At 38.7% G+C, this 25,311-nt stretch overlaps 1 protein-coding gene across 1 annotated transcript; it reads left to right on the top strand.

The window, feature by feature from the left end:
- On the top strand, positions 1 to 24,474 carry nudt14 (nudix (nucleoside diphosphate linked moiety X)-type motif 14). The gene is made up of 5 exons (XM_061704722.1): positions 1 to 137; positions 11,551 to 11,594; positions 17,783 to 17,847; positions 18,342 to 18,642; positions 20,764 to 24,474. The coding sequence occupies exons 1-5, from the start codon at positions 57 to 59 to the stop codon at positions 21,011 to 21,013; spliced, it is 741 nt and encodes a 246-aa protein (XP_061560706.1). The 5' UTR covers positions 1 to 56; the 3' UTR covers positions 21,014 to 24,474.
- The last annotated feature ends 837 nt before the right edge of the window (positions 24,475 to 25,311 follow it).

The raw sequence follows: 25,311 nt of genomic DNA, 5'->3' as shown, positions 1-25,311 counted from the left end.
TTCCTTCACTGTCCGTGTGTTTGCGGTGACAGAGCAGCATCGCCGCGCATCAAACTATGGACGAGATTAACAACATTGAAGTCGTTCCCTGCACCGAGTCCGACTACCTGAAGCCGTTCAGGGTGCACTACAACCAGGTAAGATGTCTCTCCACGGCTGTCAAGATGCAGCTGGATGCTGCGGGTTAGCCCAACCCCCCCTAATTCACTTTAGAAGCTAGCACAACATGAAGTCTGCGCTGACTTTAAACACAGTCGCTGACAGCAACCATTAATAGTCACCTGCTACTGTATGGACCAAAGACATTTGTTTATTGTGGCTTTTAGCTTCAAGAAGACGTGAGTTGGACATTGCTTGTTTTGTTGTGCAACCTCAGAGGTAACGTACAGCCGAAGGCTAGCACGCTAACGTTAGCATGCTACAGATGTTACAAAAGGTCGAGCGTGTCTTTTAAATGATCCTAAATAGGCGTATTAAACACCATTTGGATTGTTTGACGCCAGAATGATGAATAACAACCCACCTGACACTTGTTGATATCAAGAACCGCACAGAAAGCTCAAGTGTCCAGTTTCATCGCAAAGCCATCCTCTGCAACTTTACAGTATAAAAGATGAGTAAAAAATAGGCTTCGCACGATCAGGATTTTTGGTTTTCAAAAACGATAACTGATCACAAGATGGAGCAATGTGTGTATTTACATGACTTGTTCATTTATTGTATATACTTGTGTACTGTATACTGAGTATATTCAAAATAATTCTCTAGCATTTTAGACAAAAGTTAAAACATCAATGACCTCTAGGGGGTATTCAAGGATTGGCCACTGACATACATTTAGGTCAAATCAACATTACAACATGACAGAAAGAATGTGTGCTAACTTACTGTAATAAAATTACTTTATTACAATTAAATTATTTTAACAAATACTGTTAATGACATGCTTACTCTAACTTTCTCACTGTCCCGACTATATGGACGGGTGTTGTCAAGAGTTTGCGTCCGTTTGGCTTTTCCTGTTTGTTTTTCCCCCCCACGCTGCGTTGCTTGAACGCGGCATGGTCCTCCTTGTGGACATTCTTCAGGTGCCCGATCAAATTTGTTGTGTTGAAGCATTTAGATGATGTTCCCCACAACGTACTTCAGTTGTGCACACACTGCAAATAACTTACGTGTTGTTTGTCTGAGACAACGCAAAATAGTCCCACACCGACGATGTGTTTTTTTCCCCCGACAAGATTGAACAAACTTGATTGGCTGTCAGATAGTTACAGTACTATGCCACAAGGGTAAAAATAAACTAGCTTTTGGATTCAAATATACTGTACACGATGCAGACACGGAGTAAATGTCTAAAGCCTATCGATGATGTCATTGATCGGATCAGCGAATTATGACATGAAAGCCGATCGGCCGATCAGCATGAAATGATATTTATCGGCCGATACCGATCAAGCCGATCAGATCGCTGTAAAGTCTAGGAAAAATGGCTAGAATTTAAACATCTTTCAGTGTTTGTTTTTCACATCATCCAATTTAACTTAAACTCAAGTAAACAACGTTGATTGAGCCCTTCTCTCAACTAAATGTTCCCTTTATTGAGTGTAGAAAATTCAAAATAGTACAGTGGGTACGGAAAGTATTCAGACCCCCTTATATTTTTCACTCTGTTATATTGCAGCCATTTGCTAAAATCATTTTTATTTTTTTTCCTTATTAATGTACACACAGCACACCATATTGACAGAATTGTTGACATTTTTGCAGATTTATTAAAAAAGAAAAACTGAAATCTCACACAGCCATAAGTATTCAGACCCTTTGCTGTGACACTCATATTTAATTTGGGTGCTGTCCATTTCTTCTGATCATCCTTGAGATGGTTCTACACCTTCATTGGAGTCCAGCTGTATTTGATTATACTGATTGGACTTGATTAGGAAAGCCACACACATCTCTAGATAAGCCCTTACAGCTCACAGTGCATGTCAGAGCAAATGAGAATCATGAGGTCAAAGGAACTGCCTGAAGAGCTCAGAGACAGAATTGTGGCAAGGTACAGATCTGGCCAGGGTTACAAAAATAATTCTGCTGCCATTCAGGTTCCTAAGAGGACAGTGGCCTCCATAATCCTTAAATGGAAGACGTTTGGGACGACCAGAACCCTTCCTAGAGCTGGCCGTCCGGCCAAACTGAGCAATCGGGGGAGAAGAGCATTGGTGAGAGAGGTAAAGGAGAACCCAAAGATCATTGTGGCTGAGCTCCAGAGATGCAGTCGGGCGATGGGAGAAAGTTCTAGAAAGTCAACAGTCACTGCAGCCCTCCACCAGTCGGGACTTTATGGCAGAGTGGCTCGACAGAAGCCTCTCCTCAGTGCAAGAATGTCCAACAACATTCACCATCCAACCTGACAGAACTGGGGAGGATCTGCAAGGAGGAATGGCAGCGGATCCCCAAATCCAAGTGTGAAAAACTTGTTTCATCATTCCCAATAAGACTCATGGCTGTTTTACCTCAAAAGGGTGCTTCTACTAAATACTGAGCAAAGGGTCTGAATACTTATGGCTGTGTGATATTTCAGTTTTTCTTTTTTAATAAATCTGCAAAAATGTCAACAATTCTGTTTTTTTTCTGTCATAATGGGGTGCTGTGTGTACATTAATGAGGAAAAAAAAATATTTTAGCAAATGGCTACAATATAACGAAACGTGAAAAGTTTAAGGGGTCTGAATACTTTCCATACCCAGTGTAAATACACAGCAATGCCTTTTTAGGCTTTTATTTGGAAGTTGCCCCTCACAGCACATTGCCGGCGTGTTACCGTAATTCATAGTATTAACAGTTGTTGTGGTGGAAAGCTTGACTTTCGACTGGAGGTTGGCCTGACAGCGGTAAAAACACTACTGAGTCAATGTCGATATTCTTTGCAGTGTACTTAATGCCACTTTGGAGAAATAATTGCCCAAGGAGATCATACATTTTTTTTGGCCAGTACTTTGACCTGACGATGTTTTTAACATTTTTTCAGATGGTTGAAAGGTTTAGTCGTCTTACCTTGTGGGGAAGACAACTCTGCTGCATTCTTTACATAAGACTTCTTTTTTAACAATCTCAATATGTGAGGACAGTGGTGGCGTGTGCTCAAATCCATACGGTATGTGGTTGCACTGCATGTGACGACCACCGTTACTCAAAGTTGTATACAAAGATGGATTGTTGGTTTTCTAGCTTACATATAGGGGAAACGCATCTTTGATGTAGCGACAATTGCTTGCCAGACACGACATGCACCGACGATTTCCTAAAAACAAAACAGTTGTTCATCATCATCCATTTGGCTCAGATAAACTTGCCAGCGACTAACAGTCAATATTCTTCTTTCACAAGCATTTTACTTCCACATTACCTTTCAAAAGGCTATGAGGTCAGCTAAATTAAAAGAGTGGCTTAACGCCTTGGATGAGTGAATGGAAAGTGCTGTATAAATACATTTGGTTTGATACAACTTGTTAAAAAAGAAAAATGCTGATTTACCTCCCAATCTATCGGCGCCTACTGTGTTATGAGGTATCACATTATAGTAATAGTCACTTAGGAGCATTTATCGACTGAAGAGCACAATGACAGTGATAAGACAACTAGGTGTTTATTGAACATGTAACAGTGAGACACATGACAGCCATGAAAAAAGCTTTTGTCAACACTTCCTTTGGAAAAACTACACCGCTCTTTTTAAGTGTGCCAAATGCTTCGAAGCAGTGGCCAATTGCCTCAAAGTGATTCATTGCTTCAGAAAGCTTTGGTTTCTCCATCAATAGCTAATTCCACCGACAGTGACTGAGGCTCCTGTTGCAGGATGTGCTGGGCACCGCTCGCTTGTTATTTAGGCAGTTTAATGAAGCCTTACCCATGCGTCCGCCCCCTGGTGGTGGGTTGACTTGGTTGAGAAAGTGTTTCATATGCAGCAGTGCCCCCATTTTAAATGTAATAATCGTCGACGATCAGGCTAATTTAATCGTGGCAGCCAGAATTGTGATCACAATTAAAATTCTATATTGTGAAACCCTAGTGTATGTACAGTATTTTGTTATCATGGGTAATACTGAACTGTAACTGTATGCTATTTGTGGATCGTTTGAAAATGAGCAATTTAAACCATTAGTGGAAACAAAAAATCAAATGCAACCATTTTTATGTACATTTTGTATATCCTCACGGTTGACCTCCATCTCCAAATTTGGTAAATTACATTTTTTGTTTTCACAAATTGACACTATTGCTCAGTCTATCCCCACATTGGTCTGTTATTTTTACAAATAAAGTATTGACACATCTAAAGTGTTGAAAATGGCTTGCTCTCTCTGACGATGCAATGTGGACATATTTCCAGTTACTTTCTATAGGTGAGATGTGACATAATTTTATCCATCCATCCATCCATTTTGTGTACCGCTTATCCTCACTAAGGTCGCGGGCGTGCTGGAGCCTATCCCAGCTAATTTTAGTTTTTCTTAAATGATTAAATGTGGCTGAATGTATTTTTTAATTTGTATTTTATTTTTTTCCATAAAAATGCTGCTTTCTTAACAGTCGTGTGTTCACTTTCCATAGCCTCTGTGTTTTAGCAGTTTATGTTCTTAAGTCACAAAAACTATGACTGGTTCACACATCACTTGAAGCAGCTCTTTTGTAGCTGTTCCTTCAAGCTCCGTTACCATGGTGCTTAGATAGTTAGGCAAGTTTTTTTTCACCATTTGGGGCTCACACCTGTGACAGGAGGGGGGGTTCAAGCTTATCAAGAGAATGGTGGAACAGCTAATACGGCAGATGGGCAACAAAAGAGATGATGATGGTGACTACCTCTCTGTTCTTCCCTCTCTTTTATCCTGGCCAACTCTTGGCCAGATCAGGATGGGCTGTTCAGTGAGTCCCCCACAATGGCTTTTGAGGCACACATCTTCCCCAAAAACCTTTTCTGCTGCAAATCACATCTGCAATCTTACAATCATGTGTTTTCACGATCAGAAAGGCACTAGGAGTCGTTGCCTAATAAGTGTTTCTCTTCATCGTTATTGTTTATCGATGTTTGGTTTTATATCTATTAAAGTAGGTGATTGTCCATTGTTGACTCTGGGAAAGGACACTCACCATTGTTGCCTTATGCGAGTGTTGAATCACAAGTTGCTACTTCATGCAGGCTAATTACCTTCATTTATTCATGATAATGATTTGAATTATTCATTCTGGGTAGCTTACAGCCTGTGGCCCCTTAGTCCTTCACTGAATGTACCCATTATGATCTTAAAACGCATTTTTTCACTTGAATTGTTATTGATCATTTTCAACCCAAACTGCACAATTAAAATAATCTTACTCTCCAAGACTATTGAAATAATATTTTTTTATTTTAATTATATATATATATATATATATATATATATATATAGTTTTTTTTTTTTTTTTACTGTATGACCTACCACCATGTACAGTAAAAGTAAAACACAGCATCTCACCCTTTGGTGTTTGACGGAGGCATCGCGTTTTAAGGAAGTGGAGAGTGAATCCTGCTAAAGTCTAGGAGTCTATAAATAAGTTGACTGCTGCACAATAAACCTTAAAAACGTAGAAAAATTGTCTACCTTACCTGTGAAGGACTGTGACATTTTGTTTCTGTTTCACTTCTGTGGGGAGTATGGTCATCATCACACATGCTCTTTCACAAGACTCCCGAATACAGTAGTCACAAAGGCTGACAGAAATAAGTGTTTTTTCTAGGGAGTTTATTTAATTTATTTATTTTTGTTGCAGTGTGCCAACCAACGTACAGTAGCTTACAAAGTATTAATGAGCCGACCATCTTGGTCATCTCCTGATGTTTTTAGGGCTATAGATGATCATGGCCAATCAATGTCAGGACATAACGCACTGTTCCTTTTCATTGCTTTTTATTATTTCTTGTTTTGGCATCTGCTATGACACTTTATTGTCAAATTATGGGTTTGGCTGTTTATATATTTGGTGTTGATTTAAGATGAGGTTGTGGTGGCATGGATGTATTTAAGAAAGCACATGATGCTATTATTATTTTTGTATCTCTTGTGAATCGTCATCTGATGGTTCTGTAGATCCTGTGAATACTCCTGACAGGTTATCTATCTGTCACAACGTGTGGTTGTTTTGTTCCTTTAGCTGTTGCTGATCCTGAGTGGAGCATCTGTAAAGTGTGTATGAGAGGCTTGCTGTAGAGATCACAACTGAAGTTAAATTCTGAAAAAAACGGGAGAGCATATGTTAGGAATCAAAGAGTGCAATTGAATTGGAGGACTCAGTTGATTTAAAAAAAAAAAAAAAAAAAAAAAAAAAAAAAAAAAATTCCCACTCTCTGCAGCAGCTGCCAGCTTTGTAGTGTTGAGTGGGGTGAGCACAGTAGGTGTGTATGTGCTGGTCATCACACGTTAAGCACCTAAAAGATCAAGACGGTACGCCCCTCTCTACAATGGCCATTGAAACAGGAGCCTGTCATGTTTGATGCCCAATGCCAGAGGGACCACATTAGTTTCAAGGTCCCGTGAAACCTCCTCCGGCTTCTCTTATCCCCCTTACCGTCTCCCACTCACTCTACGTCGGCTACTCACTGTGTCGTAATCCACATCGAACATAAGTCTGCAGCTCTCCTGGGACATTGCACCTGCCCCCCCAACCCTTCCTCTCAGCAAGAGGGCCTAGTAATGAAGGGAACCCCACCATCTGGGAGTGGTGACAGGATCCTACAGAGAGAATGGATGCATTTGTCTGTTGCATTTGAGTCTCATCTATTTGGTATTCCAATTGTGATCAAATCCTTTGTGATCTTCTGGTACGATTGTGCTAAATTTAAACTGGTTGATGACGTTTCTCTCTAAAGAGATAGTGTTAATGTACGCTGTCCGATCAATGCTTGCACCTCCTTTTTGCAAGTTAATCCACTTTTATAACAAGCAGTACAGTTTGTTGTCTGTTCTGTATCGTATAAATCTTTTAAAATATTTATTGCGAAAAGTTGTATAAACAGCATAACATTTCACCACACTCTTTTTGGCGTAGCAATAGTGGTCTTCCACTACAGTAAGGTGGCGCTAGATTGTTGAACGGTCGGTTTATTGTTTACTGGTAATGTCAGCATCCAAATCTGTATATAATTGGGCTCTTTTTCTTTTCCATCCATTTTAAATAATAATTAAAAAAAAACTTCCCTTCTGTTTTATGCATAACATGGATCAAAATGAGTCTGTGACCTGGTTTAAGTTTGTCATCTGTGCGGTATGTCGATTGAATACAATAGCAAACAACAGGATTTGAACTCGCCGATGGTGTGACGTACGTTTTTCAATTAATATTCAAGTCCAAACTCAGAGGAGTTGAGGACTAAATGGCTTCAGTTAATTTTGGAGAAATTCCTAAGCTTTTCAGAACCAGAATTGTGCTGTGTTTGGGCCCATTTCATGGAGAATCGTTTCATAAAATAAGCTTTCACGCACTGCTGAAATTGCATTTCAAATTTTAAAGGTCCCATATTTTGGCTATTGAGACCTCCATAGAGTGACTCTGTAACATGGACATGGTATAAGAGTGTCAATTTTATTTAAAAAAAAAACAAAACAAAAAACGTATTTTTGTCATACGAGCATCCAGAAAAGGCCCCTCTGACAGCTAATTCTGTTTGGCCCAGTTTACCGCTTTGTCCATATTTGTCTTACACCGCCCCCTTTCCCCTGATTGGTTGCCTCCGTGTAGAAGACCCACTTGTGAGAGCACATGTTTGTTGACAGTGCTGGAGAGGTAGGTGGAGATCTTCGCTAGTGACGTAGATAAGCTTGAGGAATTCGAATGACCTGATTTCAGGCCTCTTGGCAGAAAAACGTCTGGGACTCAGTAATGCGTAGACAATTTTAATTTATATTTCACGTTTACTGAGGCACCCTAGAGACAATATTACATCCCAAGTACCGTAATTTCTCGTGTAAAATGCGTACCCATTTATAATGCGCAGCCCCAAATTCTGGAAAAACCTTCAACCTATGAATTTTTATAATGCATGATTTTTCTTCTACCCATATGAGCAAAACATGAAGCATTATCTGTATTTTGTTAGTTTTTTCAAATAATTATTCTGAAGTTAAGCACTTTATTTGGACACATACTTTATTTTTATTTACTTGCTCTTATTGTGAAATTCACACCCCTACGTTTATTTAGTAAATGAGAAAACATACAGTTGTGTTCATATGTTTGATTACCCAGGCAGAATTAGTAAAACATGTACAATCTTTTTTTTTTTTTTTTTATAAACGAAAACAGGACCAGGCGAACACATTTTATTTTATTTTAATGGGATACAAAGTAAACTGTCAAGCATTTCAGAAAAGCGTTATCATTAAACAAAACATAACCATAAATAAATTTAATGATGGTTGTTGGTCGGTCATCAGTCGTATTTATAAGAAAAACAAAAAACAAAACAATATTTCACAAATTCTGCCTGGGTATGTAAACTTATGAGCACAATTGTATACATGTATGCAGTCATATATACCCCTCTCATATTGAAATGAAAGCGTAGGCTACACTTTTTTCATAACCTCTAGGTGGCACACTAGAATTAAAGTGTACAACTTTTTCATAACATCTAGGGGGCGGTGGCATAGTGGAATGAAAGTGTACAGCTTTTTCATAACCTCTAGATGGCGGCATACATATATAGAATGTGAAAGTCCCCCCCCCCCCCCCCCCCCCCAATTACTTCCCTATGCCTATGTATAATGCGCACTATTGACTTTTGACATTTTTTGGGGCAAAAAATGCGCATTATACACTAGAAATTAAGGTACTCAAAAAAGTTGCTTTGACAAAATACAGGACCTTTAAGTAAACAACATCACATAAACAAGATGCGCACATTTGTAATGTGAAGTTTTTACATAATGGGTTTAGCTCCTATTGTTATGCTACTTGCAGGCATCTTGATCAAAATGTAATTAATTCTTCCTGGCTGAGACTCAAGCTAGGAACCAAATTCCACAGAAATTCTTCAACAGACATACATTTATACAAGTGCCAGTAAAAATATACCCTCTGTCGTAATACCACTGTGTACGTAACCTTTTTGTAAAAGTGAAAGCTAGTTTCTCCTATGTATACTGAAAGATCACGACACGTTTTGACTTAGTCTACTACTACGATTACACATTCACATTTTCACATTTATTACATTCTCACTTTCAATGCACATTAAGTTTTATAAAATAAGTTCTCCAAGTGTTTGACACAGATAACCATACATTTTACTGCGAATGATTGAACAGAGAGACTTTGTGGCTGGCAGATTAAATTTTTTTGAGGTCTTTCTGTGTGGGTGGCAAGTTTGCAGGACTCAACAGGCTTTTGAATGATTTCAGATCTTTGCTTGTTTTGCAAGCAGGTGGGGTGCGGCAAGCTTGGCATCAGCAAGGAATCATAACATGTTCGACAACTGTTAGTACATTAGTAGATTTTGACTGATTAAAAAGGTAAAATTTAAATGTCACCACAAAGCTCATGTCATCAAAGTCTTGCTATTTTACACTGAATTCAGCAAAAATGTTTTTGTTTTTAATTCTCACTTAAGTCCTTTAGTTAGACTGAGTTCAGTAAAACAAAACAAAACCATCAACAAATCAAAACAAGGTAACAATTAACTCTTGTTTTCACTGTGTTGTATGTCTTCTCTTTCCATAAACAAGATGCTTTTCTGTTGTTGAAGTATGTGATGCCTATGGTGGCCAAGGACGATACAAAAAAAAAAACTCAACCTCGGAAAAAAATGTTTTCATTGGTCCGTCGGTGACAGAATGGAGACGAAATCTCTCTTTCCACTATCATGTCCATTCATCCATTTTCTCTGATTAAAATCAAATCAAAACAAGACCACGTGTTTAATAAAATTTGATTCAGTCAATGTATTCAGTTTTCAAAATGTAGCGATACTTTTGTCCTTTACCTGATGATGAGACTGTGTTCTATACAAATAAAGGAGTAGCTGATTTTCTGACCTTATCAAAAGCTTATGCATCCAACAATGCAAAGTGTTGATTTGGCACTGTAGGTGTTTTGAGCCACAGCATACTTATGTGTGCAGTCATATTCAGAGGCAGCATGTTGATGAAAACGTATCTCACAATGATGACGTTTGCAATTCACACAAACGTAACTAAGCGCTTGTCATTTTGCAGGCCTCCAAGACACCCTCATTGTGACTACTGCTTAGGCTGCAAAACTGCCCCGCCAATTTCTCCAGCTTGCTGGGCTCGGCTGGGTTGCCCTGACCACGGTTATAATGAATGTGCTAAAATAAGACAGCAGCATGTCTCATTTCAGCCTCGTCGCCGTCTGAGAAGCGGCTGCCAGCATTCAGATATAAGCAGATGACGAGGAGATGTTTTGATTGTACACTGAAAGTGAAATTAAGTAAATCATTTCATGTAATTTATAATTTCCCCGGATGTAGTTTTGCAACCTAGCATACGAAGTACATTGAATAGATATTACTTCAAAATGCACTCGCTAAATTCCTTTACACTTTTAAGTGATGAGAAACATGTGAGACAATGTTAGACACTTCCCGCACACTGAACACTTGTTCTTTTTTCCGCCGCTCTTTAATTGCACATCTGATGGTTTGTAATGCTGCACATCCTGTTGATGTGACAACAAGACCGCAGGGCACATAAACAGCTATTTCCAACCTCTGCCATCGAAGCTGAATGACAATGGGACGTGTTTGAGCATTTAGTCACCAGGATTCCCTCCCTGAAACTTAATCCAGTTTGTAAACGCCCATCTTTTCTTTTTGTAGACAATCCTTTAGTCATTGACTTATTTTGTTATAGGTTAGACACATTGTGTCCCCTTTCAGTTGATGATGACCTTCTGACCTTAGTTGTTATTTGTCAGTGCTTCTGAAGACTTAGTGTCCTATGTCTCCTCAAATCTCTTATTGAATTTGAATAATCTCTGACACAAGATGCTTTACAAAGATAAGGTCAAGGTTCAGATCAGTAGAAAGGCTGTATTTAATGGAGCTCTGCTGAGCCCAATTTTAACCATCTCCAAATTTTTAGAGAATGTGTTCCATCAAACCAAGCACAAAAATACCTTTCTCCATCATAAAACACATCATCATATCAACTTTTCAGTGCTCTATGAGTTTCAATTGTTGTTTTTCTCTTGTTGTCCCATATCATTTTAAAGGATTTTTGATCCAAGAGGCTACAAGTAGCCAGGGTTCAAGATGCATATCAGACTTGTGTAGTTTTACAACTGAGCAGTAGTTTCAAAGAATCCGATCGCTTTAGCAGCATCCAGATTGAATAAATCAAAGATGATCTGACATCCTGACTTCAAAGGGTCATGCATCAAAGGGACCATTATGGTTGTGTGTAACCGTGCCTAACCGGAGCGTTTAAACATTTAGATAGTCTTAATTTTATTGCATTTACTCACGCTGTCTGTTTCCATCTGATTTCTTCACAGAATGGCACAAAAAAGTCCTGGGACTTCATGCGAACCCATGACAGGTAAAAACACTCTTATCACAGCAAACCTTTTTCAGCAATTCTGCACATGCACATGTTCACAAACCAACTCATGCAAGTGATACAGATGGTAAAACCGAACGTCATATTGGCTTTTTAGAACATTATTTCATTTGTATTTGTTGAGATCACTGTACCCAAAAAATAGCTGTATAAAAATGTTTATTAAAAAAATCAATGCTCCCCTCCCTTTCATCTGTAGACAAGTGGTAATTCTAATAATATCTTTTCTCTAACGCTGCCAACGACTGTAAGGATGGTCAAACCAAAAGAGTTTTTGGGTGTTTGTTTGTGGCGTGGTGGTCTTGTCAGTGGTTATGAATGTCCAAGCTTCACAGGGTGCCCTGTAAGGGAAATGTCACACTTTCGTGACAAAACACTAGTTACAACTCTTTGTTTTGCCTAGGGTACACTAATGCTTGGGGATACGCCTCAGATCATTTAAGCCCACTTTCCTCTACTACTGACCCCAAACAGAGGTCCATTTGAAAAATAGTACCACTGAGACAAAGGCAACCTCAAACCTGTCTTTCCGAGACGAAATAGACAACTTTTCCCCAGGTGTAAACTGCCAAGATATTATTTCCCGTTTTGACATGTAATGAATGGACCAAAATGTGTGGTGCATTTGTGGTAAAGTGGACATTACAGTTTACCCTCAGCAGTTCTGTCTACACTTCAGATGTGTATGGAAATAATGTGAAAGACAGACTTGTTGGTATTATACTGTAAAATAGACCATAAGATTTTAGCTAAACAATGTTATGGTACAGTAGTGGTGTAACGATTCATTCATTATATCAATGTACCGATTTAGATTCCTACCATCCAACTGGATCGATAGGCGCTCGGCAAGTTAGCCTTCTGAACAAAAATATATCGATTTAAATAATTTTAAAAGATAAACAATCGATTGTATCAATACTACGAAATAACGCATTGGATTTACCCATGGCAGACTTTATATGGTGGTGTGTATGTGTTGTGTTTCCAAGAAACACGCTGGCAATTCCTTTTACTTCGCTTTATTTTTCAGTTAGTACACAGCAGATAGCACAAAGCTACTTTCTTCTTCCTCGTGTACCATTTTACGCCCCATATCTAGTCACCTCTTTCTGTAGTGCCCCTAATGATTGGACAAGACACCACAGTATATGTGCGTGTGTTGTTTTTAAAAGATCTTTTATTGATGTTTAAGAGGTCGGTCTGTCTGGTGAATGGTAGATGAGAATGCGACAAGCAAGAAATTATCAATTAGAATGCATGTGTGTGACTTGCGGAACTCCCTATGCACCTAGAAGTTTTTCAAGCTCACTAGCTTAGCTCGGTAGCCGCTAACCCGATAGAGACGCGTTTGTGGCACAAAAGAGGAGAACCAGCGACAATCTCAGCTACTGGATGCTGTTTCAAGAGCCGGTTTGTTCATTTATTTAGCTCTCTATGTATTATTAACACTATTCCTAAAAGAGTTTCCCTGTGAAAACGTCACAGTGCTTCGTTTTTAGCCATTAATATTTGACTGTTTAGAACAGGAATTCTCAAACTTTGGTTCCAGCTAGGGATTTCTAGCAGTCCAAGGACCTCCTCATAATTCTAACACCAATTAAACATCTCTTTTTGAGGAAAAGACTGGCCCAACAAGGAAAGTCATAGCAGAAATAATATAAATAAGTTGCTGTGTTCCCCTTTGCTTTATTGCAAAGCAATACAAGTACATCAGAAAAATCTTTATATTTAATGACTATAATGTTTTTTTTTTTTACCTGATTCCCTTACAAGAAACAACAGGAATCTCTAGTATGCAGGTATTTTGATTGCACAGTCACACTGGATGAATATTTGGCTAAAAAGTTACTCAATTGATTTTTGATTCCTTGTTTGGTGTGTTCCAAGATCCATACAAATTTTGTCATACGTCAAAAAATATCTAGAATGGAGAGACATGTTAATCCCCCAAAACAATCAGAGCTTCTATTTTAATTTTTCCCCCTATCACGCTATAGCATTAAAACCTCATGATCTGTGGCTAAGACAGTGACCCTTGTCCAATCCCAAAGTTCTCACTCAGGACAGATTTGTTCACATAGTCTATTAGGAGTCATTCTGGGCCATGTGTGACTGCATATTTTTAGTAGTGAACACAAATGTGAGAAGAGCGAGGAAGTGAGGTGTGATCTCAAGTGGTTGCTCAAGACTTAGATGTAACACACCACTTGTTATTGGGTCAAGGACATTGACTTAGAACAATGTCAGATCAACGGACTATCTCTCTTTAAGCTCTCCTCACTTGTCACACTAAATTACTCAAATAATACTGTGTCATGAAATACAGTATAAGGCCAGAATAACGACAGTAGTAGACTGGAGTCTTTAACTCTGTAGCTTTGAGACCGTTTTAGTGAAAAGGAAAAACACCCACCTTAATTGCCATGACTGCAATGACCACAGAATGTTCTGAGGGACGCTATGATAAACATCCACCAGTGCCACAAAAACTTGTGCTTGGTGGGCAGACTCCCATTGTGTTTTTTTTTTTTTTTTTTTTACACCTTTGTGTTTGCAGTGGCAGACTGGTGCTTTCCAAGAAACCAGTTTTGAAAACTGAAAAAAAAAAAGTTCAGAACAAATCCATCGTCCAAATCCACAATTTGTAGAATAACATTGTGCCAGTCATGGTATCAAATCTAAAGGCTTCTCTTATTATGCATTAGAAGAAGCTAGATACAGTAGCTGTTTTGATAATGCCATCACCAGTATTCACCTTAGATCTGCTGTTCACATGTCCCACTCATATCCTACTCTCTAGTTTAAAGCCCTCTTGAGAAGATAGAACATTTAATGACGCATGGAATGTCCCGAGCATCTTGGTATAACCATTAGAGCATTTTGTCTGGGAAGCTGCAGAAGAGTTTTAATGGCGTGGAACACTTCTAAAAGACCCAGAGCTGTCTCAAGGGACAGCTTCCATGCCTCAGGCCTGCATGTCCCACTTTTCTGCCTCAATCTGTTGCTGCATAATTGTACTTATACCACAGCTCTGTTGCGGTTATATTTTGTATCCTTGTGGTCCAGCTGTGAGCTTCTGCAATAGTTTTAATTGGTTGAATGTTTGTGACACCGTATGGATGTACTGATGGTACAGATAAAAAAAAAAAAAAAAACAATTGTGGTGAATACTGAATGATCTGATGGTTGTGTGTGTGTGTGTGTGTGTGTGTGTGTGTGTGTGTGTATATATTACACAAAAATGGCTGTTTTCAGTTAGCGAGACATGGGATAATGACTCAAAGCTGTTCTGCTGCAATAGAAGTTGATTAATCCTTGAAAGTTGGTGTTAAGAATTCCTACAGGTGTCCCAATTTGTCTTGATTACTTACAACCCCCTCTGTCTGCATAAAAGTAGTGTTGGAACTTTGAACACACTGTTGTACCACATTCCAGTCCCATGCAGTACCCTCTGGTATGTGTCTAGATCGTTGTGGGTTCATACTACAGCAAGATAATGACCCAAAAAGCAATGCCAGAACTACATTACGAAAAAAGAACAAGATGGTACGCCTAGAACATTGAGTGCCTTGCGCTGCACAGAGTTCACACTTAAAACCTATAGAGCTGGTTTGGAAACTGGACAAGAGAAAAAGCAAAGAATTTTAACTTCTGGATGTTCACCACTTACCTTTCTACCATTTCAAGCTATTCATTGGACTTGAACTGCTCGAATTTCAATTAAAAAAAAAGAAAAATTGGGGGAAAATAAATAAAATAATAGCAACATGTTTTGGGAAGTAGATCATATTGTTTAATGTGAAGTAGTTATTAAGGTTGCATTCTGGGAAATTTAGGTTACGAACTAAGCATTTGCACTCATAAATGCAGATATTGAAAGGATGCTGGCTCTAGGCTTTAATTGCCAGCAATGCGCCTGAACAAAGGGGAAAAAAAAGAAAAAGTGAATATTTTCATTCTGAATTCATTTTCAAAAAGCTGACCAGCAGTAGTTGGTTCTAAGCAAGTGGTGTTGGGTACTTTCATTATGGGAAGGGCAGGGAATAGTTTCCTCCAGCCTCGGACACATCCGCTTTCCCAACAAAGGCCCGCAGTTTCCCTTGGCAGTGGCCGTCTGTCACATCCACATGCAGCAATTTGTATGCAACACCTGGGGCCAATGGCTTGGAAAATCACACTGATTCAGTGTACCACTGGTGAGGCCTCATTAAAACACAAGATGATTAAATTTTCATGTAGTTTTAACATTTTTGAAACTGCTCACTGGCAAGTCTGCACAGATACAGTGGATCCCCACATTCGTGGTTCTGCACCCGTTGATACACATATTCGCAGTTATTTTAGTTTTGTTTCTGTTTTTTTTTTAGGGTACCAATATAAAGCATATATATATTTAGGGGGGCTTATTGGCATTATATCCTTGCTTATTCAAGAATATTTTGGGTAATTGTTTTTTTTTTTTCTAACCAATAATATTAGTATATTTTTGCTGTTATGGTCCACTGTATTTACATTTAACTCTTAAAATCTGATTATAATGCAAGTAAAATCAGCAATAGTGAAGGATTCTAACTCTAAAATAACTTCTTCAGAATCATTCTACGATGCTTCCTATTACAGAAAAAGAGTCATGGTGATCCTGGATAACATTGGTGGTAGTGATGCACCGAAATTCCGGCCGCTGAAAATAGCCCGCGTGCCTTTTCTGTCATCGTGCTAGCAGCTAACAGCCCAAACAGACCCTCCCTATTGTCGCCTAACCTCGCTGCTTTCCACTGTTCGGGGGTGGAATGCTAGGTTGCGCCACCCCAGCTCCAGCTAACGGGGCTAAATACAATCCCGAACCACAGAGGCAAACGTGCGCCTTGCGTCCGTTGTCACTGCAGCATAAGTCACAAATTATCCACCTCAGTGACAGCGACTAAGCTACATTTTTAGACAAGTATCATAATAATGAAGGACAAAAGTAGGATAAGACAAGAGACAGACAGGAAACCATGCTAACCGCTAAGTTATCATATGAGTCGTAAAACACCAAAATAAGTCAGTGTGTGGCAGAGTACACTTTTCACATTGGTCTGGCTGGAACCGCGTTATTACGGAGATTAGCCAATTATGAAGAGCAAAGTCGCAGGCTAATTATGTGTTTATAGAGGAAAATACCGGAATATATGTTGCTTGAGCTAGACAGTCATAACAGGGACCGGAAACGTATTAGTATGTCACCGCTGCTATGTCACTTGAGAAAATTAACCTATAATTTAAAAGTATATAAATATAATAAATCTTTATGATAAGATAACCTTTAATAGTCCCACAATGGGGAAATTGTGCCATTGCAGCAGCAATAGTGGATACAGGAAATACAAAAAGAGCATGCAAGAGAAGACATTTGGCTGCAAATGCTTCCACCAGGTTGATGCAATAAATACTTTAGAATAACAAATATTGAAGCCATGATTTATTAACAGTCACAATTATAGAGTAATGATTGTGTTGTGAAATTGAACAGTATGCAGAATAATTGTTACCATCTTAGATAATATACTGCAATAACTGTCCCGCTATAATGTTCTTGACATAATTTGAAAACTATGGAAATTCTAATTGTTGTCGAGGTGAATTTATTTAGGTGGCAGCTCTGCAGTCATAGCCATAAATGCAATTTTTCTAATAATTGGCATAGTTTTATAATTAATAATTGGTGGGCTAGATTTCTTTTTATATTTAAATTTAGGTAAAGCGCTTTGTGTTGCATTTTTTTTGTATGAAAAGCGCTTACAAATAAAGTTTGATTGATTCATAATTTATTTTGGGCTTTCGGTTTTCAGCCTCGGCTCCCTAGTTTCGGGTTTCGGTCAAGAATTGTCATTTCGGTGCATCGCTAATTGGTGGCTTATAATATTGGTGGACAAATATTATGTCACCGTCAGTGCTCATTGAGTAAACAATTTAATTTGTAGGTCATGAATATTAAACACATAGTAATGGATGTACTTTCATTCATCACTGTTGATTTGTATTGACCACAAGGACAGTCAAATCAATTACGCTTCACAAATTGAGTGGGTGCCAGGAAGCAAAAAATATACACATTTATCTTATGCTTATTGCTTATTTTATATATTTGCCTAAAAGCTTTGTATTTCCCCATTTATCCTCAGTGTGTCCGTGCTGATATTCAACACCACCTCGCACTGTTTTGTTCTTGTCAAGCAGTTCCGTCCAGGTACGTTTCATCTGCCCACCAGCTTTGTAGCACACAAGACATTGTCTAATGTCCCCTGGGGTGTGTCTTATTTATTTTCTACCTTGTATCATGTGAGATTTTGATTGTTTTGCACTTTCACTAATACAGAAATGTCGTACAAATCCTGTTTATTTATGTAGATTGGAGCCACAATGCTTAAATACACCACAAGAGGCCCACCTCCTTTGTTACTGAATGCCAGGGACAGTTTCACACTGCATTGTTTAAAATTCAAGGAAGTCTGGGTATTGATATCTCTTTCCGCTCTTATCCCGCAGGGACTAATAATAATAATAATGTACCCTTCATCTGAAACTTGATCTAACATTGGTTTTCAACCTGGGGCTTCATACATATAAACTTGTCAACTGTGTCCACAAGAATAATGTTTGTTGCTTAATTTGTTGCTATGGCACACTAAAAGTGTAGTAAACAAGTAAAACTGTAGATTAATATGAGTGTTGATTCTCCAGCTGTATACATGTGTGAGTGGGAAAGGATCAAGACACAGCCATGTCAGGGCACTGAAAAATCAGAAGAGGGGGCTACCGAAGCTGTCGCCTCAGGGTCTGCGAGTCAGGAGGGCCAGGCGGCTACAGAAGGGGAGAGCTCATCCGCGTGGCCGCCGGCTGCCACAGGCATCACATACGAGCTGTGCGCCGGGCTCGTGGACAAGCCTAACCTCTCCTTGGAAGAGATCGCCAGACAGGAAGTGTTGGAGGAGTGTGGTTATGATGTGCCAGCTTCGAAACTCAAGCTGATTACTTCTTACAGGTGAGTGTACATACAGTACTGAGTTATGTAAACCGATTTGATCCACATTCTGCACCGTACTCATACTTATGTGTGCATATTATTATCAGTCAAATCAATTGAACCTTTAAGTAATATAGCAGCTTTCATATAGCACCTTCCAGCCCAACTTGATGCCACTTGCAAGCCCGGATATAGGGAGGGTTGGAATCAGGATGGGCATCCGTTCATAAAACCTACGCCGAACCATCATCGAAGACTGTACCCCCGAGTAGGGAAAAGCTGGGAAGATGATGATTTAAAATCAACCAATTTTGTACAAGTAGCCTAACTTCATAGCTTTTCCCCCCCCTTTATTTTAAACACATTAGTCTAATTAAACACTGATTAAAGTATGTCAAATTATGGCTCAAACACAGAATCTGTGAGTGTTCTGGACTTTATCCCTGTAGGGTTCAGTTTGATCAATATTGGTGTAAATAAATATTGGCGTTATATTTCTGTGCTTGAACTAGATCAACAGAAACAGTTGCCCAAATTTACGTTGTGCCAAGTTGATGTTGTCATCTTGTTTGTACCTGGTGCAGAGAAATTCATCCATCCATCCATTTTTTTATATTGCTTGTTTTCATTAATGTCTCATGTGAGCTGGAGCCTATCCCAGCTGAATTTAGGCAGGAGTGGACACGCTGACTGGTCTCCAGCCATTTGGAAGGCACACAAACAACCATTTACAGCTATGGACAATTCAGTCTTGAGTTAAACTAAGATTCATATTTTCGGAATGTGGGAGGAAGCTGGAGTACCCGGAAATCACTGGGAGAGTGGAGCAACATTTCTTTGTGGATTCTGGCTGCATGTGCCCTACAGAATAAAGCACATTATGACAAATGAAACATAGCTTTTTGTTCACCAGCGATGATGGATAAAAGCCAAATATTCTTAAGTCATGTAAGCGAGGTGGAAGGAAGCATCAGGTGAGCCATCCGTCTTTTAAAACATATTATTAGAAAGCTGTAGCCAGACCACAGCAGTCGAAAAGCGGCAGGAGAAAAACAATCCCACATTAGGCTGCCGCACCTGGAAAGCCATGACTGACGGCTCTCATAACTGTTCTTTTGATTTGACTCTGACGCCTCCTCCAGCTTTGTTGGTGTAGTCTATGGTCGATAGTACCTGTGGGCCGCTTCCATTTAATAGATGGGTATCACCTTAACCCTCATGACCCTTATGAGGGTGCTTTTGGCGGAAGTGCACTATGTGGTAAAGATGAATGCTCAGGTCACAGCTTGCTGTGATGCACTATGATGATTTAGTGTGGTGGGTAAATGGGCTTTGTTGGATATTCTAAATATTGAAAGAGTGAAATCATATCGGACAGGATGTTATTACGGGTAGCAACTGTTACATGATACATCAGATAACTACATTGATCTCTGTCCTTTTACCAATACTTAAATTGTTATGCAGGTTTGTACCTGCATCAATGCCAATTGTTTACATAGATACTGTGATTCTTGTGAATAGAAACATAAATTTTTCCGTTCAAAAGAGAGAAAATATCGAAAAAACAAAACAAATAAACAATTGCACATAGGCCTACACATTATCAGTATCATGAACAAATGAATTAAATATTGTTTATCTTATGACTGTAATCTTAAAGGGCTCAAAAATTATATTAATCGTTTGTATAGTAAACTCTTAGAAAATTTAAGAATAGAAAACAAACAAATACAATTGTCATCCTTATTATTTTCATAATGTTTGAATTAAATTTGTAAACAATTAATGTCACATGATTTGATTATACTGTACAATTTGATTGATTTATGTCTTAAAAGGATACACTGTACATCAATCGCAATCATTGTGCTTATTATAATGGCTTACATTTAATTTGTAAAATTGTAAGACACTTTCTTAAAATTGAAGGTTCCACTTTATATTGCAATTTAGAAAAATTACATACAATAATATAGAATGGTAAACCATGTTTGTATCAACAAATTCACGTGGCAAACTGGAGCAAAGTGTACCGCTTGGTGGAAAGAGGACTAAAGAGTGAGCTGCCATATGGGTAGCGGTGTGATATGTAGAATATCCCGGAATACAGTTAATTTTGCCCTGTTTTGTCTCCAGGTCCGGCGTGGGAGTCACGGGTTCCAAGCAGACGATGTTTTATGCAGAGGTATCTGACGACAATTGCGTGAGTGCAGGCGGAGGTGAGCCGCGGGAGGGCGAGCTCATTGAGGTGGTCAAAGTCCCATTGCACGAAGCCATGACCTTTGCCTACAACGAGCGCATTCCCAAAACCATGGGCGTCATATTTAGCTTCATTTGGTTCCATAACAACATGTCTCCGAAGTATAAGATCTCCACCAATGTGTAACCACTATTAACTTTTATGTCAAACACTGGCCCAGCACAGCTACTCCCCTCCTCATGCCCCTCACTTTTATTTAAATTTTTATTTTTTTTTTCCTTAATAAAATGCCCGACAGGTGGACGTCTGCCATCGTGTATTTTTACATTTTGCCCTCTTAAACTTTTATGTGATGTCCATACTTTTCCTCAAAGCAAACTGCCTCAGCAGGCTGTCTCTTGCACTTTTCTCATGTTATTGACTTTTCTTTCCTTTTTTTTTTTTTTTTATAAAATGTATGGCACCATTAATAAAAAAAAATGGCTGCATATCACTGATTTTATATGCCTGCCCTAGAGTAAATGAATGCTCTGCTGCTTTCATGAGGAATCTTAGCCTGCATTTCCAGAGCCATTCGTTCACAGACACCTCATGCATTTGCTGATCTCATTTTTATGCTGTTGTCAAGTCATTCCTTGAATGCAGAGAGTGTCCGCTAAGCAACTTTGTGCACCTGGCTGGTTTCCGTCCTTATTGGAAAGCAAAATGTGCCCTTTGAACGCCATTATTACTCAAGATGCAGTGAAAACAGTACATACAGCATAAAGCAGTGCGGACTCCTTTACGCTGTAATGCAAGAACAATGCTTGTCATGGTAATTGTTGCGCCATGTTGTTAACAAAGCCTCAAATAATTTCCTAATTCCTAACAATTAACAAAGCATACCAAAGAAAGCAATCAACCTAGAAGACATTTGCTGACATAATGGCTCAATCTAAAAACCCTTAACCAATTTTTGCTTTTAACATATTGTTGCTCAGCACAGTTAGCTTAAAGGAGACCTATTATGGACAAATGGCTTGCTTGTATACAAACCACACATCAAATGTGCAAATATACAACCAAGTAACCTTTTTTGTCAGGTCCTTGTCAAAAATTGGGCTTAAAACAGCTCTACTCTGTTCGTCATGGTAACGCAAAGCCGTACTCTCGTTGCCACACCCCGCAGTAGATAGGGGCTGGGTGAGCAGTGGCTGATTTGCATTCGACAGGGCTGATTGAAAGTGTGCTGGTTTTCTTTATCCTTTGGGTATTGTGACACAACCATGTCACTGGCATGGTATTAAAACACTTAACCGTTTTAAATTGTGGGGGGGAAAAAATGCCTCTTTAAAGCACAGTTGTGTGATTTTTGTGAGTACCAAACAAGATCCAAGTTGCTTTGAATGGTATCTTTAACCTCAAAGAAGTGATACATTACAGTAATACAATTTCATCTTTCACAGAGGCTACCTTTAATTACATGTCTATTTAGAAAATATGTCTTTTAGCTTGAATTGTAATCATGTAAGTTCATTTTTGGAAAGGATGTCTACTGTTAGTTAATTTCAGTGTAAAGTAATTAAATAGATTTGGTGCATTCACACAAAAACAGTATCATTCTTAGTGAATCAAAGCAGCAGTTTGCTAAAAGCTCAGGTCCAAATATTATAATGCTTATTCCTATTGGGAGAGAGAAGCTCTGTGACGATGACCAGCATTTAACATCACATTTCAAACTCACTTGCAGCAAAGTTTCAATCTTCTCACTAGCTGTAAAAAAAAGGGCTGGCACCACATTATTTTGTTCGGCGTGTGAGGGGGACAGAGTTTCTCACTACATTGTAGAGTTTTGGTGGTACAGATCCAAATAACATCATAAATACATTATTACTGATTATAGCTGACTGTAAGATGACTGAAAGTTGGGAAAAGCTGTACAACCATGTAGGATTTAATTTTGGGAATGCTCTATGCTATACAGTAGATACTATATGGGTGTTAAAGTGAGAATTAATAGTTGTTTTGGGACAATGTGAAAAGACCAACTGTGACAGATCTCTTTCTAGTGCAAAAGACTTATGACAATCAACATTTGCACATTAACTATAAGGTGTGTCAAAATAATAATAAAAAAAAAAAAATCCTACAAGCATAAGCAATAGGATTGTTTCAGGTGTCCTCGTGCAATAATTTGGTACCATTTCAGGTCTAAATGCATTGTTCTAACCTGCACGAACTATACCCATATTTTCAATATGCTCCTCATAGCCATACTTTGATGCAGGGTTGAATATTCAGCTTTAGTTTTAAGACTTCCGAGGGTCTCAACCACTCACACCAGTGTTATTGTGCACCAAAATATACTGCCTGCCAAACATTTTAGTAACACATTGTTGCATCACTATGCCCACCGTTTTTCACGGGGGGTTGTAGGGGAGTTGATTTTCCCTTGCTCTAAATGTTGGACTTTTCCTGATAGAATAACTGAATTCTGCAGAAAAGCAATGATGTGGTGATATAACATTGCAAGAAATATTCTAATGAGCTTTTCCACTGCGCAGTTCCGGCCCGTGTCAGCCCTACTTGCCTCCGTCTGGGGCAGTCTGATTTCTGGTTCAAAATAGTACAACCAGAGAGTGAGAAAACCATGGCGTATTGCACGCATCAGTTGGAACGAGACATGCTGATAAAACCAGTGTGATGATGATTAACCCGCTTGCCTAATGAGCAACCAGCAGTAGTTTACTTCACCCATATGGCTCAATACAGTTCAGTACGCATGGAAACCTGGCCAACCAGGAACTAGTAAAATAGGACCTGCTAGTACAGTGAACCCCCGTTTATCGCAGGGGATATGTTCCAGACCTACCTGTGAAAATTCACATTATGGAGAAACTATTTTTTAAGATAGTTTTACCTCATTACATGCTTTAAAAACATTTAAACTTATTAAAACACACTTAAACTTATTGAAACAAACTTTTTAAGTCTGACGCATGAATTATGAAAGGCTTAGTGACGGCTATACACCAGAGGGTTAAAGTATTCCTGAACACCTGTTCTCACTATCACTCGCAGGAGTTGTTCAACTTGGGGCCCAAAGCGTGCTTGCTTCAAGCTGTTGTCACACCCAGTTCAAGTTGACTATAACTGACTAGCAAATGACACATGTACCTAAATTTCTCGTGCATAATACGCACCCCCAAATTGACCAAAATTCTGGAAAACCCTTCTACCTATGTATAATGCATTTTTTCAATGCATGATTTTGCTTCTACCTATATGATCAAAGTATGAAGTATTATCTGTATTTGTTAGTTTAAAAAAAATAATTATTCTGAAGTTAAGCACTTTATTTTAACACATAATCCTTTTTTAATTATTATTTACTTGCTCTTATTTTGAAATTGACAGCCCTACTTTTATTTAGTAAATTAGAAAACACAGTAGTGCTCATATATTTGATTACTCAGGCAGAATTTGTAAGATGGGTTCAATTCTTTAAAGAAAACATGACGGACCAGGCTCAATGTTTTTCAATGGGATTCAAATTAAACGGTCAAGCATTTCAGAAAAGCATTATCATTAAACAAAACATTACCATAAAGAAATTAATGATGGTTGTTGTTCAGTCATCAGTCATTAAAAAAAAAAAAAAAAAAAAACTCACAAATTCTGCCACGGTATGTAAACTTATGAGCACAACTGTACATATATGCAGTCATGCGTACCTCTGGCATATTGGAATGAAAGTGTACGCTACACTTTCTTTTATAACCACTAAGTGGCGGTGGCATTTTGGAATGAACGTGTGCAGCTTTTTCATAGCCGCTAGATGTCAGCATACATTTATAAAATGTAAGGTTTTTTTGTTTTTTAAAAAACATTTGCCACTATACCCATGTATAATGCGCACTATTGACATTTGAAAAATTTTGTGTGGGGGGGGGAAATGCACATTATACACGAGAAATTGCGGTATATTTAATGTCATTTTGTCCAATGAAAGGGCGGTAGCATAATGCTAAAATATGATGCAAAAGTCAGGCTAAAGCAAATTAGCATAGATGTTAGGGTAAATATAAACCTTCAAACAATTACTACTTCAATTCAGTTTTATTTACATACCGCCAAATCACAACAGAAGTCTGTTGTCTGTCTTTACACGTTGAGCAGTTACACACTCCAGACCAAGTGAACCTTGCATGAGCATGCACTAGGTGACCATGGCAAGGAAAAACTCACTCTCATGGGGAAACCTGGAGCAGACCTGAAGCCGTCTGCCTTTACCGTTTGGTTTGAGTCCAAAAGTAGAAGTGCAGTAGGAAGAGAAATGCGAGAGAGAGAGGAATTACAACTGAGACAAAGAAGCAGCATGCACCACACCAGCTACATCAATGCTATGGTGACCAGCAGTGCCATTGGTGTTATCTGCAGAAGTGTTGCCGTTTTTGGCTGCACCTGTAGAAACACCGGTACCTACCATTACTGAGAGAGGCAAG

Source organism: Phycodurus eques, chromosome 18, assembly GCF_024500275.1.
Source record: "Phycodurus eques isolate BA_2022a chromosome 18, UOR_Pequ_1.1, whole genome shotgun sequence".
NCBI classification, from domain to species: domain Eukaryota; kingdom Metazoa; phylum Chordata; class Actinopteri; order Syngnathiformes; family Syngnathidae; genus Phycodurus; species Phycodurus eques.
Note: the sequence above shows the minus strand (reverse complement) of the source record. Positions and strands in the feature narration are given on the sequence as shown.

Coding starts and splice junctions, on each gene's coding strand:
- nudt14 (XM_061704722.1), top strand. CDS start 57: ATGGACGAGATTAACAACATTGAAGTCGTTCCCTGCACCGAGTCCGAC. Junction 11,595..17,782: donor TTCATGCGAACCCATGACAG/GTAAAAACACTC, acceptor ATTTATCCTCAG/TGTGTCCGTGCTGATATTCA. Junction 18,643..20,763: donor AAGCTGATTACTTCTTACAG/GTGAGTGTACAT, acceptor TTTTGTCTCCAG/GTCCGGCGTGGGAGTCACGG.